The sequence below is a fragment of the Manihot esculenta genome, chromosome 7 (genome assembly GCF_001659605.2).
Source record: "Manihot esculenta cultivar AM560-2 chromosome 7, M.esculenta_v8, whole genome shotgun sequence".
In the NCBI taxonomy this organism is placed as follows: Eukaryota; Viridiplantae; Streptophyta; class Magnoliopsida; order Malpighiales; family Euphorbiaceae; genus Manihot; species Manihot esculenta.
Genome location: NC_035167.2, coordinates 28,207,024 through 28,226,020, shown reverse-complemented (window position 1 = coordinate 28,226,020; position 18,997 = coordinate 28,207,024). Strand labels below are relative to the sequence as shown.

The 18,997-nt window shown below is 37.3% G+C and overlaps 1 protein-coding gene across 3 annotated transcripts; it reads right to left on the bottom strand.

The window, feature by feature from the left end:
- Positions 1 to 9,872: 9,872 nt before the first annotated feature.
- On the bottom strand, positions 9,873 to 17,604 carry LOC110619202. 3 transcript variants are annotated; one of them, XR_006351222.1, is made up of 4 exons: positions 17,306 to 17,604; positions 12,194 to 14,967; positions 10,364 to 11,347; positions 9,873 to 10,051 (listed from the first exon to the last, which is right to left on the bottom strand). XR_006351222.1 is itself a non-coding variant. In XM_021762480.2 (2 exons), exon 2 carries the CDS (start codon positions 14,742 to 14,744, stop codon positions 12,489 to 12,491), a length of 2,256 nt encoding a protein of 751 aa, XP_021618172.1. In that variant the 5' UTR covers positions 14,745 to 14,967; positions 17,306 to 17,604; the 3' UTR covers positions 12,154 to 12,488. The 3 variants fall into 3 exon arrangements, 1 of the variants encoding a protein (XP_021618172.1); XR_002488616.2 differs by lacking the exon at positions 10,364 to 11,347; XM_021762480.2 differs by lacking the exons at positions 9,873 to 10,051; positions 10,364 to 11,347 and having other exon boundaries at positions 12,154 to 14,967.
- Between the last annotated feature and the right edge of the window lie 1,393 nt (positions 17,605 to 18,997).

Genomic DNA, 18,997 nt, shown 5'->3' with positions numbered 1-18,997 from the left:
TATGCCCATTGTCATTCGCAAAGGCAGACATACTTATACTCATTCTATTTCATCTTTTCTTTTTATGATCAATTATCCTCTTCTTCTTGTTGTTTTGCCACTGTTTTATATTCTATTTCAGTCCCCAAAATTGTTGCTAATGCTTTATCCCATCCTAATTGGCATGCTACGATGGAAGAGGAAATGATGGCCCTGGACACTAATGGTATTTGGGAGTTAGTATCCTTGCCACCAGAAAAGTGGGCTATTCAGTGTAAGTGGGTATTTGAGGAGAAAGTAAACCTTGATGGATATATTGCTCGTTTCAAGACTCGTTTAATGACTAAAGGTTATACTCAAAATTATGGGGTTGATTATTCTTATACCTTCTTTCCAGTTGCCAAGCTGGCATCTGTTCAATTATTCATTTCCTTGACAACTACACATGATTGGCCTTTGCATCAACTAGATATCAAAAATACTTTTCTCCATGGTGACCTTAAGGAGGAAGTTTACGTTGAGCAACCACATAGTTTTGTTGCTCAGGAGTCAAACAAGGTTTGTAGATTTCAAAAATCCCTTTATGGCTTGAAAAAGAGTCCTCGAATATGGTTTGGTAGATTTAGTAATGTGGTCCAACCGTTTGGTATGTAAATGAGTAAGTGTAACCACTCGATGTTTTATAGAAATTCTGATGGTAGAGTAATTTTGTTTGTAATATATTGGATGATATTGTTATCGGAGGAAGTGATATTGTTGGCATTACATCTGTAAAAGAATTTCTAAAAATATAGTTTCATACAAAAGATTTGAGCTCCTTGAAATATTTTTTAAGGATCGAAGTTATACAGTATAAAAAAGATATTTTCTTATCTCAAAAAAAATATGTTCTTGGTTTGTTGACGAAAATAGAAAAATTGAGTGTTAAGCCTTGCAATGCACTAATAACTCTTAATCTTCAACTACAGAAGACAATGAGCCATTTGCAGATCTTGAAATGTATAAAAGATTAGTTGGCAAGCTGAATTGTTTCACGGTGACTCATCCTGATATTACATATTCAATGAGTGTGGTGAGTCAGTTTATGTCTTCTCCTACTGTTGCTCAGTGGGACATTTTGGGACAGATTCTTTGCTACTTAAAAGGCGCTCCAAGACATGACCTCTTTTATGGTAACCATGAGCACTCAAACATTGAGTGTTTTTCTGATGTTGATTAGGTGAGTTCAAAGATTGATAGGAGGTCAACCATTAGATATTGTGTTTTCATGGAAAGTAACCTAGTCTCATGGAGTAATAAAAAGTAAAATGGGGTCTTCCATTCTAGTGTTGAATCTGAATATCGAGCCATGGCACAAATCGTATTTTAAGTATTGTGGGTGCGTCAACTATTAGAAGATGTTGGATTCACAATTTGGTGCCTGCTAAGTTGTAGTGTGATAACCAAGCAGCTATCCACATTGCCTCTAATCCAGCATTTCATGAGAGAACCAAACATATCGAGATCAACTATCATTTTATTCGTGAAAAGGTCCAACAAATGATAATATCAACATGACATGTTAGAACTGGGAAACAATTAGAGGATATATTCACTAAAACTCTAAATGGAACTAAAGTTAATTACATATGTAACAAGTTAGACATGATTAATATTTATGCTTCAACTTGAGAGAGAGTGTTATAGGAAGTAAATATAGATAGATTTATTAGTTGCTTAATCTTAGGAATTGCTTGATTATAGGCTTGATAAAGGAATTCCCTTTCCTTTCTAGATAGATTTTTTTTTTTTTTATGTATAAATATGTTATAATCTCCTTTGTAATGAGCATAAGAAATACTACTTCTCTACAAATAATAAGTATTTTAACAAAAAGATTAAATAATTAAATTTTACAAATATAGGTAAGTTTTAATTGCATGATTTTGAAATAGAGATAAATTAATTAATTTCATAAGAGTTCAAAAACTTATAACAAGATTGTTCCCATTTTTGCTAAAATCAAATTCATTTATGCACAATATCCATATGGCAAGATTGTTTCATTTTCAAGCTATATGTTTACCTCATGATTCGTTTAGCTCATTCATAGAAGGTAACTAGAAAAGGAGGAGCTCCGTTATGGAAATGGTGAGGAATTTTACTAGCAATTTAAAGGATCAGAACAAGCATATTTTTTGTAATGTTTTCTCTGAGGAAACAAAAGTTGTTGAACCATTTAAGGGGTGTTCAAGATATACATGCTTTTTTAAGAATTTTTTTAAAAACTAAACGGTCTATTCAGTGGGAATTTTTTTAAGACTAAACGGTCTGTACTGCCTCATTTACCGGCCTCAAACGGCAATCAAGACTCAGGCCTTAGCTGACTTTATAGCTGAGTGCTCTTTCAGCTCGGATAAAATAATGAAGAGCATAATGATGTATTGTTGAGTTCAGTGGAAGAAGGGGATGGGAACTAACATCAGCATGAGTTCTAGGTGAAATCTATTCGCAGATGAGCATCGAGTTTCACAGGTAGTAGGGTAGGAATTCTACTAAAAGGGCATGATGAGTTCAAAGTACGCTATGCCTTACGCTTTAAATTCCTAGCATCTAACAATATGGTGGAATATGAAACTCTTCTGAATGGAATGCAGATAGCCTTAGGAGTGGAGGCAACTGACCTTAGAATAAACAGTGATCCTCAGTTAGTAGCGAATCAAGTAACGAGAGTATACCAGGCAAAGGATCCCATCATGCAGAAGTATTTAGCCAAAGTACGAGCTCGGTGAGCAAGAAATTGTTGTCAATTAGCAAAGAATACCCTAAAAGAGAATGAAAAGACAGACTTTACAACAAATTATTTGTGGAAGAACTAGAATAGCTCCGAGACGAAGTGTATGTGCAGCAAATTGACATCCCTACCTTTGAAAAGTCAGCCCCCATCGTGCAAATTGATGAAGAACGAAGCTGGATAACCCCATACCTAGAGTACCTCGAAATCGGAAAATTGCCTAAAGACAAAGTAGAAGCTCGAAAAATCGCAACTAAAGCAGCCAATTATCAAAGAGTAAGAAGAATTCTATATCGAAGAGGGAAGTCCAGCCCATAGCTAAGATGTGTAGGCTCGGAAGAGGTATCTAGGGTGATCCAAGAGATATACCAGAGGGTCTGCAAAGTTCATGAAGGAGCAACCACGTTGGCAAATAAGATTTTCCAGCAAAGGTACTACTGACCTACATTGAAGAAAGAAACCGCAAAATTTGTGAAGAGGTGTGAGATATCTGCCAAAGGTTTGCCAAAGCTATCAATAGCCCTGCCACGCTGTAGTGAAGCATATCGAGCCTATGACTGTTCTTACAATGGAGGATAGACATCCTAGATCCATTCCTTAAGACCGTGGAGTAAAAGAGGTTCAAGATTATAGCTGTGTAGTATTTCTTTAAGTAGCTCGAGGCAAAGGCCGTACCCACCATCACGGCTTGGAAAGTGATAGACTTCATGTAGGGCAATATTATATGTTGATTTGGGATACCCAGGATGCTTATATCAAACAATGGAAAGCAATTAAACCGCAACTCTTTTCGAGATTTCACAAGGAACATGAGTATGTGGCACAAGTTTTCTTTAGTAGCTCATTCACAGACGAATGGCCAAACAGAGATGACAAACCGAGCTATCCTCCAAGAGTTGAAGAAACAGTTAGATGATGCTAAAAAGAATTGGGCAATCGAACTGCATAGCATCTCGTGGGTATTCCAGACTACACCTCGGACACCAATAGGGGAGACGTCGTTTGCTATGACATTTAGAATAGAAGCAGTAGTCCCATAAAGTTACAAATCTCTACTCATCAGGTCCAATTCAATGATGAAAGCACCAATGGGAAAAAGTTGAGAAGCAACCAGGATGCCCTAGAAGAGATCATTTTTCCTACTCCCAAAGCACTTCTAAGCAGATGGCGAAACTCTCAATGAGGTAGGTAATCAATCTCGAAAATAAGACTGCTGGAGCCACAAAACTGATTGAGGAGATGAAGACCCCAATGAGGTAAATGACCGGTCTCGGAATAAGACCGCTGGCACCACAAAATCGATTGAGGAGACAAAGTCCTCAATCGGTGACCAATCTCGAAAATAAGACCGCCGGCACCACAAAACCGGTTGAGGAGATGAAGACCCCAATAAGGTGGGTGACTAATCTCGAAATAAAACCGTTGACACTACAAAACCAGTTGGGGAGATAAAGTCTTCAATAAGGTAGGTAACTGGTCTTGAAAATAAGACCGTCAACACCACAAAACTAGTTGAGGAGATGAAGACATCAATGAGGTGGGTGACCGATCTCGGAATAAGACCGTCGGCACCACAAAACTGGTTAGAGAGACAAAGCCCTCCATGAGATAGTGATCGGTCTCGAAAATAAGATAGTCGACACTACAAAACCGGTTGAGGAGATGAAGACCTCAATGAGGTGGTTGACCGATCTCAAAATAAATTTTGGTAGGTGATCGGTCTCGAAATAAGACCGCAGCACCACAAAATCGGTTAGGAAAACAAAACCCTCAATGAGGTAGGTGATCGGTCTTGAAAATAAGATCGTCGACACCCTAAAACTGATTGAGAGGATAAAGACCAGCAATGAAGACTTACACCAGCAAGGCTATAAGCCAAAAAAAAAAAAAAAAGATCCAAAAATATGAGGCTGACTTCAAGAAAAGACCTCGACGTATACAAAGTCCACATAAAAATAAAATTAAGCATAATTTTGACCTCATAAAGGAGTTTGAATCACAATAAAACAAGTAAAAAACTTGGTTCTTATCTCATATAGGAGCTTGAATCACAGAAAAATTAGTAAAGAATCGGGTTCCAACTTCACAAAAGAGCTCGGTTCACAAGATAACGAGGCAAAGACCTAGTCCGGCCTTATAAAAAGGCTTGACTCCCAGGAAAACAAAGCAAAATTCAATACCAACTTCACAAAAGAGTTCGGCTCACAGAAAACTAATCTAAGGCTTGTAAAGCTAAAGCATAATGTCGACTTCGAAAAAGAAATCAATGCCTCTAAGGCTCAAAAAGAAATAAAGTCAAGGCAAGATCGAAATAATATTAACCCCTAATACTAACTCAAAAATAAATCCGCGAGTGACAAAATACGAGTTAGTAAAAAATATAACTCGAGAGCAATATAAATTGAGGCAAAGGGTTGTGTGAAAACTAAATGCAATAACAAACAAAAGCTCAGCCAACTAAAGACTCCAAAAGAACAGAAGGCAAAAAGTACTAAGGCATTCGATAAACAAAGAGTAAAATATAATAAGTTAGACGTTTTACAAGCAAAATAAACAAACGAGTAACAACCCAACACAGCTTACGGGCAACATACATGAAAAGTCTAAGTATGAGAATAGAGGTAAAATTTAATAAACAAGAAAATTAAAAGAAAATAGATGAAAAATAACAGAAAAATTCAAAATCTTTATTAACCGTTAAAATGGGTTACAGCGGCAAGGGAAGAGAGAGTAGAATTAATTAAGTCATTGATGGGATTATTATCTGCAGTATTCCCCCTATAGCCCAGAAGGCAAAGGAGGAGCATTCTTAGACAAAGAATTGTCATCCTCCCGTAGCAGACCTCCTCGCCGTCAAAGTCCACTTCAAGAGTATAGAGGGCATCCTTAGTTGCTTTAAGGCCCTGATTGAAGTCCGAATTGAACATGTAGAAGGCCTCTTCATATATTCTTTCTTTTAATTCTGCAAAGGCCTTATACTCCTCCAGTCGCGCTTCATAGGCCTACTGGATTTTCTCCTTCAACTATGAAGAACGCTCCATACAGGCCTACTAGACCCTGTCCTTTAGACATCTCTCAGCAACGAAGTATATCTCTCCTCCAGAATAGAGACCTTTTAGCAGAGTTATTGCTATTGAAGGAGGGACTTCGCCGCCGCTAAAGTCCCTTAATATATTTATTGAGTTTCTGCTGGAGGACAGTAACACGAGCTAAAGGTTTATCGTGCTGACAACAGGACTCCTTCAAAGTAGACAGCTATATTAAAATCTCATCCCACCGAGACTCTACTGCAGAAGCCCGTTCGGAAGCCCTGGTAACTTCCTCCATCTCCCCCAACTGCTTAATGAGATTCTCGATTTGCTATTAGAATTCGATGATGTGCTCGAAGGCCTCACTACTGGTAAATATGTTTTCATCTCAACACTCCTTAACAATACGCAGCTCCACCGAGCTTTGGAAGGACCGATTTCGGGCGTCAATTTCTATGAACACTCCAAAAGTCTGCCATAGAAAAGAAAAAACAAGGTTATGACAGTTAAGAAATCAAAAATACCATCAAGAGAGTCATTTATGAGGAACATTTCCCTCAAACTGTCCCCAAGGTCTTTCAAGGAGCGTGAATTGAAGACCGCTTATTGCTTAGTGGAGTAGGCGAGATGATTGATGAGAACCAGAAAGCGGGGATCAGAAGCGTCCGGGACCCCCGAACATTCTCTTGCACAACATATTGGCTATAGAGGCTGACGTGGACTCAGCAGTCACCTTGGCGGCCTTTAACAGTTCATTGTCTGGGACAGATGATAAGTGCTCCATCACTTTATTTCCCTTATCAATTGAAAAGGAAAGGGTTGCCCTTGCAGGCTTTGAGGTACGGGCACGCTTAGCAGCCCTGCTCTCTGTTGCAGGTTCTGAAGTCTTAGCTTGCTTGGCAACCCCAACCCTAATCACAACGGGCCCAACTGGCTGGATAGGTGGGAGATCTAGAGGAGCAGTTCTGATGCTCTCTTCCGAGTTGCTATCGACCAACTCATTGAGCTTAAAGCGCTCTTTAAGTGTCTCCTTAGGAGCAGGAGTCTGGCAAAAACCGGCATTTTAAAGGGGATTGACATCCTCGAGACAGTAGAGCGGGAGTCCTATGCCGCAAGCACTAAATCTAGAGAAAGCGCAAGGGTAGGGGCAGAGGCAGGGGTAGAACGACGAGCTACAAAAGCCGGAGACGTGGCCTGAAAGACCTCCCGTGTCACATTAGCTACAGTCTTGTTAGCCTTAAAGGCGGCCAGAGTCACTTTCATGCTCTTTCAGAACAGAATGAAAGTCTTCAGGAACTCGATGGAGTTCATTGACACCGCAGAAGCCGAAAAGGAAGTGTGAATTCAGTTAGAGCCCAAAACAACAAGAAAACATAATAAAAAAAAACTAGAAAATAGTACCAGCTTCTGGTGATTTCGAAGATTGGACATAAACATTTACTTCTCGACGTCATACTTCTTATTTATCAAGATTAGTCAAAAAAGGCAAATATGGTCTACTAGATTTAACTTAGAAAAGTCATTGCAGCCATGAAGAACCTCAACTCAGGAGAGATCGACATCTCAATTGATCCTCAAGCTCTCATTCAGCTCATTCAGCTTGACAACAATGAAAGTATCAGCCCAATCTTTTATTGAGTCTTTATATCCAGCGAATATGGACAACCCTACCCCGGGATCAAAGTAGTAGAACCCATAGATGAACCTAACAAAATGGAAGAAAGTACAAAACAACTCGATGAAGGAGCAAAATTCCAGCACAAGTACACAGACTCAAAGTAACACAGGAAGAAAATGGAATTGAGAGATAGCATTTAAGGAGTCACCCTAAAATAATGGAAAATCTCAATGAAAAAAGGTAAAAGGGAATATCAATGCAAAATCGTATTGTTTGACGAAAAAGACTACGTTGCATCCTTGTTGGACGTCTACCAGACCCACCAGAGGAGGGTAAGGAAGAACGATCCTCTCGTTAGGTAAAGGAGCTCTATTCCTATAGATGATAGTATCAACATAATCGCTAAAAAAGTAATGAGAAAGAGAGAAAGGGGTGATAGAGGACACTAGACCCACAACATTAAAAATTCTAGTGAAAGCTATAAGAAGAATAGGACATACCTCGGATTAGAAAAACAGAAATTACAGAGAAGAGAGAGCAAAATAGCAGAAGCAACACAAAAGGCAAACAGCGGGTGAAATCAAAAGCGTCAATTTAAAATGTATAAAGGCGAAGAGGAGACGTTTTGACAAGAGCACTCTTAGAGCCGAGCAATAATATTAGAGTTTTGAGATTTACTCCTTCATTAATCATGAAATAATTAATGAGCAAGTAAAAAAACACTTAATGACTAGCAAACTTGGATACCCCAATTATGACCAAACCCGTGTGGAAAAAGTCAAACTTTAACTCTATCAAAACAAAATGCATAAATATGCTCCACAACACAAAGTCTAAGTCTCGCTTGGACGGACCAAACAAGGTTCGAACCTACATGTGGAAAGCCTAACTCAATTGTCTTGATGGATCCATAAAACAATAGACTCCAAAATATCCGAAATCATATTCACATGACACCGAAAGAAATTAAATAACTGCCTAACGATAAAAAATAACACAGTACATTCATACGTACAGCTCAATATGACAATGACAAGAAGTATAAATATAAGATGACAATTATGTATGACTAGAGAATTTAAGGATAAAGAGATAAAGAAAACAAGAAAAAAAAATTGATCTAAACTTATCAAAATACATATTGAATCTACTCTTTACTGATTCTCAAAATATCATAACTTAAACATATTTTAAGAACGTAAAAATAATTTATCAGAAATTATTTCTTTTGCAAATATTAAATACTTTTTTGCATAAAAATTACTTTTTTTTCACTCATTTAAAATGTTGAAGAAAACAATTTGACAAAAGCTATTTTATTATTTTAATATTTTTATAATTAAATTATATTAAAAATAATTTTAAATTATTTTTTCATATTTTTTAAATAGTATTTTTAAAAATATATTTCTCAACAACTCTAGCAATAATATCAAACAAACTTAATATATGTTTGTTTGTATCAACCAGAATAAAGAGACTGGATCAACAATTGTCATTTGAGGTCATTGTTTTGGGGTTATAACAAAAGAAAGGACCAGTTTCAATAATGCAATAATAAAAACAGAACAAAAAATAATGATAAAACAAGATGGAATAAAAGACCAAATTTACCCTTCAATTATAGAAGGAAAAAGAAATAATTTTACTTTTCAAATTTTACACTTAAATTATCATTAAAAATACCTATAAACCATCAATTGTCATAAGTTATCATTAAAAATACATATAAATATAAAACTATTTAGCAAATTTAAATTGAAAAATGAAATTTAATATTTTTAATACTGACAAAGTTTATGGGCAAATTTGACTTTTTTTACCAAATGAATTTGCTAAATTACAATAAAAATGTGTAATTTACAGTTTAATTCCTAAGACTATTTAAGGAGACCACTTAGTTCACACTTTTTAATAAATAAAAAAAAAAAACAGTTTAGTTCTGAACTTTCATTTTGTACTAAGATAGTAGACCTAAAATTCCAGGAAACAAGTTAGGACTTTATTTGGTTCACTTAACATAGATTAAGGGAGGTAAGTACTTTCTCTCCAAGGAAAGAAATGCCTTTAACTTGTACCAACCAAATAGACAATTTCAACACTTTCAGAAAACTTTAAGTTCCCTAATTGAGTTACTCTAAATCAATCAAGACCTAAACTGTTCAAACACGCATACTATGCAATTCCCAACTGGAATAAGCACCAAACTGAGCAGAACTTTCATCCAGGTCCATCTTCGGCCATCATTTAACAAATTTTACATAATTTACCCAACAAGGTTTGAAGTTTTAATACTTTGGCTAGTTATCAGTCACTACCATCCTATTAATACAACAACAAATCCAGTCGGATTAGACGTATTAAAAGCTATTTCCATGCATATTATATATCAGAATAATCAGAACCAATAAGGAAGAATCAAGATGTCTACCAGACATCCAACAATGTTTAAAACATGCCAAAAGAAAATGTATCACCAGTCAGAGAATCGGATGATTTTTATTAAGGATAAGTAATTCAGAACAAGAAAAAACCACTGATCCAGTAAAAGGTATTTTAATCTCTGCTACAGGTTAATGAGGAAAAGATATCACAACCATCAGCTATAGTTTGCAAAAACATTGTATACTACGGTCATGTCTCCATTTGTTCCTGGAATAAAGTAGTTGTAGAAAGAAAAATTATCAGCAACCATGAATACAGATTCTCATCCATTAAAGAAGAAAGTTGCTCAATAACAAAAATTTACCTACCAGATCAATAGACTCCTCTATATATATGGCAAGCTGATCCAATCAAGTAACAAAAAAAATAAAAGGAGAATCATCTTGATGTCTCTAGGATTTGCCATTATTTGTTAGTTTGTCCATGTATTTTAATATTTACATTAAAAAGTGCCCGAGTTTTAATTCCATCTAATAGTTTTTGCTATTAATTAATGATAAAAAGACTAAATTACCCTACCTGGAAATATAGTTTCCTATCTCTGCCTTCTCCTCAATCCTTCATCCCTCGCTTTCTTTTCCCAAGTACACTCGTATACAGCGCCAAATACATGCACATAACTGGGAGTGCTTTCTTGCGTTCCAAACTTCCATGTTCGTTCAATACTGAAACGTGACGTCCTGTTTCCTGCCACAATGTATTCCTGCCAAAGGGACAGCAGGAAAATTTCCAATAATGGAGAACTATCAACATTGGGCCACCCAAAAATATTAACCATGACCATAAAACTTCCAATGCATTCCTTCTTGCACTCATTAGCAAAATCTGGTGGTTGAAGGCCTTCTACAGAATTCCAACCTAGCTTCAGGTTTCTCAGGTCTACAGAAACGTTATTGCATGAAGATAATCAATGGCTCGATCTGAATGATAAAAGTAGAAAGTCCAACATTCCAATGCCATATCAAACAAAAAGGCACTCATCTTCTCCCATGACTGCAAGGAAAATCCATCCTTCTCTTATAGCTCATCATCAAACTCACCAGGACTCAGCATGTGTTCACGAGCATCAAAACCCAAAGTAGGTGGTCCATAGAAATTCACTCTTCACCTTCTTCTCTGGCTCATCTCATTGGCATTCATGATCACTCCCAGTCATTTCTTTGGCAACAACAAATTGTTAATCCCTTGCTCCTGTTGGGATTTTCTCTCACTATCTCCAATTTCATTCCATTTGCTTTTATTTTCAGCAGATGAGCATATGTGTTTCCGTTAGCCAATCGACACTCAAACTTTAAGGTAGACGAAGGAATTTAAGCGTAAAGAACTGAAGATAGCTTCAATCTAATTTTTGGGGAAGGGAGAGGGAGAACAGAGAGAAAGAGAGAGAGGGTGTAATTGTCATTAAATATGTTTTCCTCTCTTTTGACTATCTTATAATAGATTGACCAACAGAAAACAACTTCGATTTTGGACAAAGGACTTGTCAATATATGGAATTAAAACCTACAAAATATTTAATATAAATGTTAAACTACAGAGACAATCAGACAAACTAATAAATAATGGCAAACCCTATAGACATTGAGGTAATTTTCTCTCTCTCTCCATATGTACAGAGACAGAGACAGAGACAGAGAGAGGAAACAAAATTTCATGAGAAAATTTTTTAAAAAAAATAGCATCATTCTTCAAATTTCAATCCAACAAGAAATATAAACTGAGAGAAAATTATATTTTGGTGCTCAAAGATAGCAAATCCAACGACTGAATTTTTTTTATGAGAACAAGCTTCAGACATTGGAATCAATCCTGACCAATATATGTTGTCAGATAATGTAGAAAGTTAATTACAATCTGCAGCAATCATCTTAGAAAATGTCAATAAAGATACTTAATATTTAAGAACAACATAGTGTTTGCTTTTTGTAAATAGGAATGTGAGGTACAAGAAACAAGAACAAAAAGAACCAAAATAGCATTACATGTCAAATGAAGCAAAGTTAGAATTAGCTTATTGTTACATAGAAGATTCTACCAAAATTTGTTAAAACAATTCAAAGGTCAAAAATTTAGAAAAAAGATATGGTTCACTGGTCGCTACTTAATCCATAATATCAAAAATTTTAAGAGAAATCACAATGAAACCAAAACAAATGAAAAATGAAAAACAAAGATCTATTTGCTGGTGAATCATATTTCTCCAAGGTTGCCAACATAATCCTAGAGGATATGTAAGCAGGCACAAATGCTAGCAATGAAGGTATCCATATGAATCCAGAACCAGCTATTGAATTATATTTTTTTTTTAAAAAAAAAAGGGGGTATAGCTAGAAACAAGCAAGAAATTACCATGGTTAATAGGTCATCTAGCCCACATGATCTGAAACAAAATTGCAGCCATATTTCCATGCCAATGAGTTGAACATGTTTCAACATCGCATCAATAATCTATCCACATAAAATATATTAACCTAAAACTCAATTAACTGCCTTTTCAGCCGCAAGAACCACTTATATTTAGTGGTAGCGGTATCATCTATAATTTACTTCACCATCTTTATACTTTCCCTTCTTCTCCTCCCTGGCTTTTTTACAGGTTTTGTTCCCATTTCTTATCACTATCTTTTTCAACATCAGGCTTTTGTTATCTTTTTTCTTGCTTTGCCCCTTCAACTAAAATCTCTTCTTCCTTAACATCTATTATTACTTGAAGTAGTTCTAATGGAGTAGCCGCTGGGTCCAACTCCCGACAACCTTTCGGAGCATTTGGACCTTCTTGACCAGTAAGCAAGTATGAGGGAACATGATGGGAAAATCGAAACATCTCTTCTTTTGGAATACGTCTGATTTCTCCAGGGTCCAAATGCTGGTGGAACACTGTCTTGAAACCCGCAACCTTAACTAGTGGAGCAACAGTTACACCTAGTTCTTCCCTGTAATCTTCTAGTACCTCTACCATGTCATACTTGTGTATCACCTCATCTTCTGTCAGCTCATTCCATTCAGGAGACCAATTCCGATATAGTGCCCAAACATCTCCCTTCTTAGGGTATATGCAAATTACCCCACGACTACCTTTTGTCCACTTGACCTTGTGTGAAAAGGAATTAAGTGAGTTGTAAACCTCATATCTCCCTACTCTGAATTCACCACAAGTTTTTGAGAAGCCTGAACCAACCCAGTTTAGTGGGCCCAGTTCAGTGTTAGTCTTTGAATTAAGCCAACTTATTCTCATTTTAAACGGATTCAAAGAGATTACTTTATGGACCATTGCATAGTATCGAGGCATCCCATCATCTCCATCATATGCAGCCCAAACCTGGTTTTCTTCAAAACAATTTTCAGTTCGATCCTTGTCAAAGTTATGAAAATCTGGATCTGGGACATCTATTGACATTGTTTCCGAAGGGTCTAAATCTGCTTTTGTACTAGAAGATCCAGAAGAAAGCTTTATGCCATGTATTCCATTATCTGGATCCAGTTGCTGAGCAAACTTATTTTGATCACACATTTCAGGCTTTCCTTCAGATGTTTCTCCTCCATCATTTTCTTTCACATTACTCTTCTCATTTTTAACAGAAGATATAGTTGCTGTAGCTGAGTTCCATTCATTTAGTTTTTGACTAATTTCTTTTCTAGCTTTCTCCATTAGTAAGGTTTGAATTCCAAACTGGGAGACATCCCTTGTGCCACAGGGCTGCGTGACTCCACTGACACTACCTGTTCCAAAATTACCTTTCTTAGAACCAGATATATCAGAGGTGCTAGCTCCTCCTGCAGCCATTTGATTTGTAGCATTGTTTTCATGGTTGCTTAGACCAACATCTTCCATGGTTTTCCTCCTCTTCGCAGAATTAGAATATCCACCAGAGGACACACCCCCTGTCCTTTTAGAGACATTATTCTTTTTCTTAAGGGCCTCCTCTCTTTTTGTGGCTGCCTGAGCTTCCTCACGCTCTCTCTTGACTTTTTCATATGCCTGCTGTACCACAGTAGCAGCTTGAGCAACAGATGAAGCACCGCCTGCTCTAGAGAATGGACCCCACTGGAAGTTGGTCTGACTATACGAGTCTGTTCTGACAGATCCTGCATTTGGAGGAGGCACATTGTTGCTTGCAGAATTTGATGTGTTTTTACTGGCAGCATGATGACTTGAACCCTGCCTCGGCTGAGAAAAATTCCATGTGGTGGAAGTTTTAGAACCATTTGAAGGTGGAGGAGCTGTTTCAACAGCTAAAAATGGCTCATGGCAATTAGGGCATAGGAGATTATGATTAAGATAAACCCTGAGATACTCATACTGCATCTTGCATCTATGACATACAGTCCAAAAGGTATTGGGCTTTGACTTCTGAGATGCAACGGGAGTTGAAGAATGACCAGTACGAGGAGTACTCTTGTGTGCCTTCGCACTTGATTTTGCAAAATTGTAAAAACCACCAGACCCTGCTGTTGTTGATGGACCACCAGCAGGGTTTGTAGCCTTTTGAGATGATACTTTAGAATTTCTCCTCTTTTGGTCATGTACTGCTCTCTTAGACTTGTCAGACAATAAACTCCATGCCTCAGAAATAAGCTTAAATGCACCATCAGCTCCTACAGACTTGTTTTTGTCAGGGTGAAGCATGAGAGCAAGTTTCCTATACTGCTTCCGAACTGTGTCATCATCCGCTTTTGGATCCACACCAAGGATTCCATACCAATCTGGTTCGCCATTTATTTTGTTCTCAGCGGAAATGTAAACATCAAGTGTTGCTACCATCTGCATAACACCCTCAAGCCCAGGATACAAATTTTGGGCCTTCAATGCAAATCTCTTTGCTCCTGCAAGGTCCTTTGCGAAAAATTTCTTCTCAGCAATCTCTTTTGCCTTGGCAGCCTCATCTTTATTGCATTCCATTTTCCTCACTCCACCTTCTATAGTACTATTTTCCTCCTCCTTATATCCTCTTTGATTTTTTTTCCAACTGTTACAGAGACTGCAGTAGTAATTTCAAGAAACACAGCAACCACATTGTTTCATTGTACAAATTCTCTATTTCTCCATGATTCAAAAAAGGAGCTACCCTCAAAAGTCCAATCACCTCTCCTCATAATCTTCTCTAAACCCTTAACCTTCGAGCCTGTTATCACAATACACGAAAGCAACATTAATACCAAAGAATTAGAATATATCTTGAATAGTCTTGTCAAATGTTATTATATAATGAAGAATTATGACTTTTGCCCTAAATCCCACTGATATATATAAGCATTTCTTGGTAAATAGAAATGCACACACATAAGAAAGAAAAGGAATGTAATACTAGGATAGTTCATGGTCGGCTTGGATTGCAAGTGCCTCCAACCCAATCCAAGCTTACATATGTTAACATGAAAGCTTGCTTAAACTGATCCAACCCAACAGCTTAAATTTGTTGGATTAATCGGTTGGGATTGAATTACTAGTTCCGCCATACAACGTGAAAGCTTTCTAACTGTGCAAGGGCATAGATGAACTGAATTTTTTTATTAGGAAACATCATATCAACTAGCAGTTTCTTTAAACATGTAACTAAATCTTTATCATGTGATATTTTTAACAAAAAGTAAATAAAATAATATACATTTAAAAATTATATAAAAAATTGATTAAAATCTCTAAGCTCTAGAAACCGCTATTCTCCAATTGTTGTTTGACACAGTTCAGAGAAGTCTAAAAAAATCAGAATATATATTAGACAAATGTTTGTACAAACTTAAAAAATAATAATAACAATTTCAGCTAATATTACCATATTCAAGTGCTTCAAATGTTTCTAGATTATCCATAGCTTCTCCAATTAGCCTCATTATGCATTTAGGGAAAAAGAAGGTTTAGAAAGTAGAAATGCAATGAAAAAAAAAAGACAGTAATTAAATAGAAGTATGGCACATGATATTGGCATTACTTTTCTTTTCCACAAATTTCAGCAAGAATTAATCTGTTCCGAAACAAATCCCAAACTAATTCACATAGCTCCATGTGCATTAGCCTCCAAGTATTCAGAACCACAGAACGAGCAAAATGAGACTTACTAATAACAAATCTCATCATATTTATACATGCATCTTGAACATCAACAACCATGTTAACAATGGAAGACGATCACAGCTAAAAGATACATGAACTCTAATCTATTTTGTGACCTATCATTGGCTTTGGAAATGTGATCTCTAATCTATTTCCAAATCACATATCAAGAATTTTGCATTAAACCAAATGAAACTTGGTTTCTAATCTCTCTCTGATCTGTGATATTTTCCAAGGAATAATAACTGATGCATATCAAAAACTTGACAGTAGAAGTTTATAAAACATCCCAAGTTATTAGTCATCTTGTAGTGTAGTAAGGGGTAGCTGAATTAATAGACAATCACCTGAAAATGGGAGAAATTTTTCTTTAAATGGATGAATAAATTATTAAATCACAGAAATCTTTGGGCATAACAAGAATAATATCCGAAGGAAAAGCTGCAATTAGAAGGGAAAAAGCATGGACTCTATTAATATGTTGGCGTGGAAACTTTTCACTGAGGCATTCCATCAAACAGTCACTTAGATAAATCCAAATTCCAACTTTGTAGACATATCAATGAGACACATGCTCAAGCTTTTAACACAATACAGTATATTAACATCAAGCATTGCCCAAAACAGAATTAATAGCTAAACTCAACTTTCAACAACGCCCACCGTACTAATCCACAAATAAAACAAGAATGCAACTTTAGACTACCTTCAATAGAATTGTTTCCACCATATCAAAGTACTAACATCAAACACGAAAAACTATAACAGCAATACTGATATCCATATCAGATGCATTCTGAATGCCAGACTTAGGCTCGTTTCAGGAAAATGACATATTCAATTTTGTAAGTGTGATTTTTCTTTATTGACGTCAATGAAGTAAAACTCAACTTGAATAGAATTAGAACTGCAACTATTTCTGGTGAAACCAATGCAAGTAGGTAGGGATGGTACCAGGTAGGGTAGCCACGGAATTTTAAGTTCCCAAACCCAAAATCTGAAGCGTTTATAAATACACTGTTGGAACCTGTCTCAAACCGTTTAAAAAATTAAAATTCCCTACTCTTAGCAGTCCCAGATTCGCTTACCATTATCCATTCACTACCCGATTAACTCATAAACCAAAAATTTCAGTAATTCATACGAAATCTCACATTTCAACAAAATTAAGAAACAATCTCAATCTCACAAAATCAACTTTGAATGGAAGTAATGTTTACTTCAACCATTGTTCAATAATCTCACTAAATACAAACTTCACAATAATCTTTATTAAGAAGAATTTTCCTCAAACCTCGCAAATACAACATTCACATAAATCATGAAATTTATCAAGAATTTCGGAACCCACATCAATAGATCTCACAAGCACACAACTGAAACCATAATTTCAAGAAACCCATCCGAACCTGCAGTGAAGGAAGATACGGCGATGAGCAGCACCAGACGGCAGGAGTGGATCGGTGGAGGAAGAACGTGGAGAACCAAGGAAGCGGCGGAAGAGAGCAAACAAACAACCAGTAACAGTGAACGCAGCAATGGCGTTGACAGCGTGAAGAGGGGACGATCGACGGGAGGCGCGCAGCTGTACTAGAGGAGAGGCGGAAAGGCCGAAGGGGGAGACGGGAGGAGAGGGAGGCAGTGCTGAGACTTAGAGTTGAGAGAGATTTTAGGGTTGGGGATTTTAGGGATTTTTGATAACAGGTGTTCATTTAGGTTCAATACTTTATTATGGTTAAAACAAATTTTAATTAAGATTTTATTTTTGGCTTAAATGTTAAAAAATCCAAAACTTTAGAGTTTTGTCAATTTTAGCCATTTTTTAATTAATTTTAAGTTAATTTAAAATTTTAATATTAATTTTAACTTATAATTGAATTGAGATTTAAAATTATTGCTATGGCGTAAATATTAATATTTTATTTAATATTACTTGATGACCGTTGGATTTCTCCACTCCGGTCAGAGGCCAAACCCTCGATCACGGCCATCGCTCGGAGGCCCACACGATCCCAGTACAAACAGGTCCAGCTCGTTCGAACCTTGATACGGGGTCCATATGGATTTCTCAACCAGGCCGGCCCAGCCCTCACTGCTTCTCAGGCTGATCCTTCTTGGGCTCAGTCTTATTCCTATCTCCCGGCCCAGCCCGGAATCAGGAAGAAGGCCCCACCTTCAACCTTGTAGACCCATCCACACACGCACGGAGGGAATCAGGGGCCGTTACTCATGAGACAGGTACCGGATATCCTCGTACAATCGTATCAGTATGGCAGAGACAGGTGGTCCAATGATAACCAGACCGTTGCACGCCACTGGCAGACGATGAAAACAGATAAAAGGAGAATGACCCTCCCCTAAGCTCTAAGTTTTTCAATATTCCAAAAACCTCTGTAAAGCCCTATTATTTCTGGATCTCAGATCATCAATTGGCGCTGTCTGTGGGAAACGAAGGAGATCTTTTCATCACCGGAGTTCCACTCTAAAACATACCCACTGAGATCCACGATGACTAATCATAATGAAAACAACAATCTTAACACTCCCAATGACCTGAGCTCTGCCCAGGAGGGGCAGCAGTTCTCTTTTTCGAGTCCTACGACTCCAAACAATCAACCACCCATTCCTTTCAATCCCTCACTAAGCCTAGCAGGAAATATATCCACCGCTGCCTTGTCCAACCAGGACCTCCAAACCATCGCCCTCCAACTGCAAAACACTACTCAGTGGCTGGGGCAGTTAATGCAACAACGAGGCCTTAACACCCCGACAAATGTAGCACCAGTGATAGAAGAACCTCAAACTAACGAACCTCACCAACCTACCCTCAACCCTCCTCAAACAATCAGCCGAGAAACAGGGGAGAAAAGCAGGAGACATGGTGGAGAGGTAGAGCCAGAAGCTAGAGTTCACGGAAGGAAGGTGAGAGAGTTGATCGAGAACGACGAGGCCGATAGTTACTTTGCCGGGACGGCCGGGAGAACAGGAAGTGAAACGTGGGAGGAAGAACATCGCTTGGAGAAAAGGCCCAGACAAGAAGAGGAAAATATAGATCAAAAGCTGCAGAAGCTGAGAGAGTAGCTCCTGGCCGAGCTGGGGAC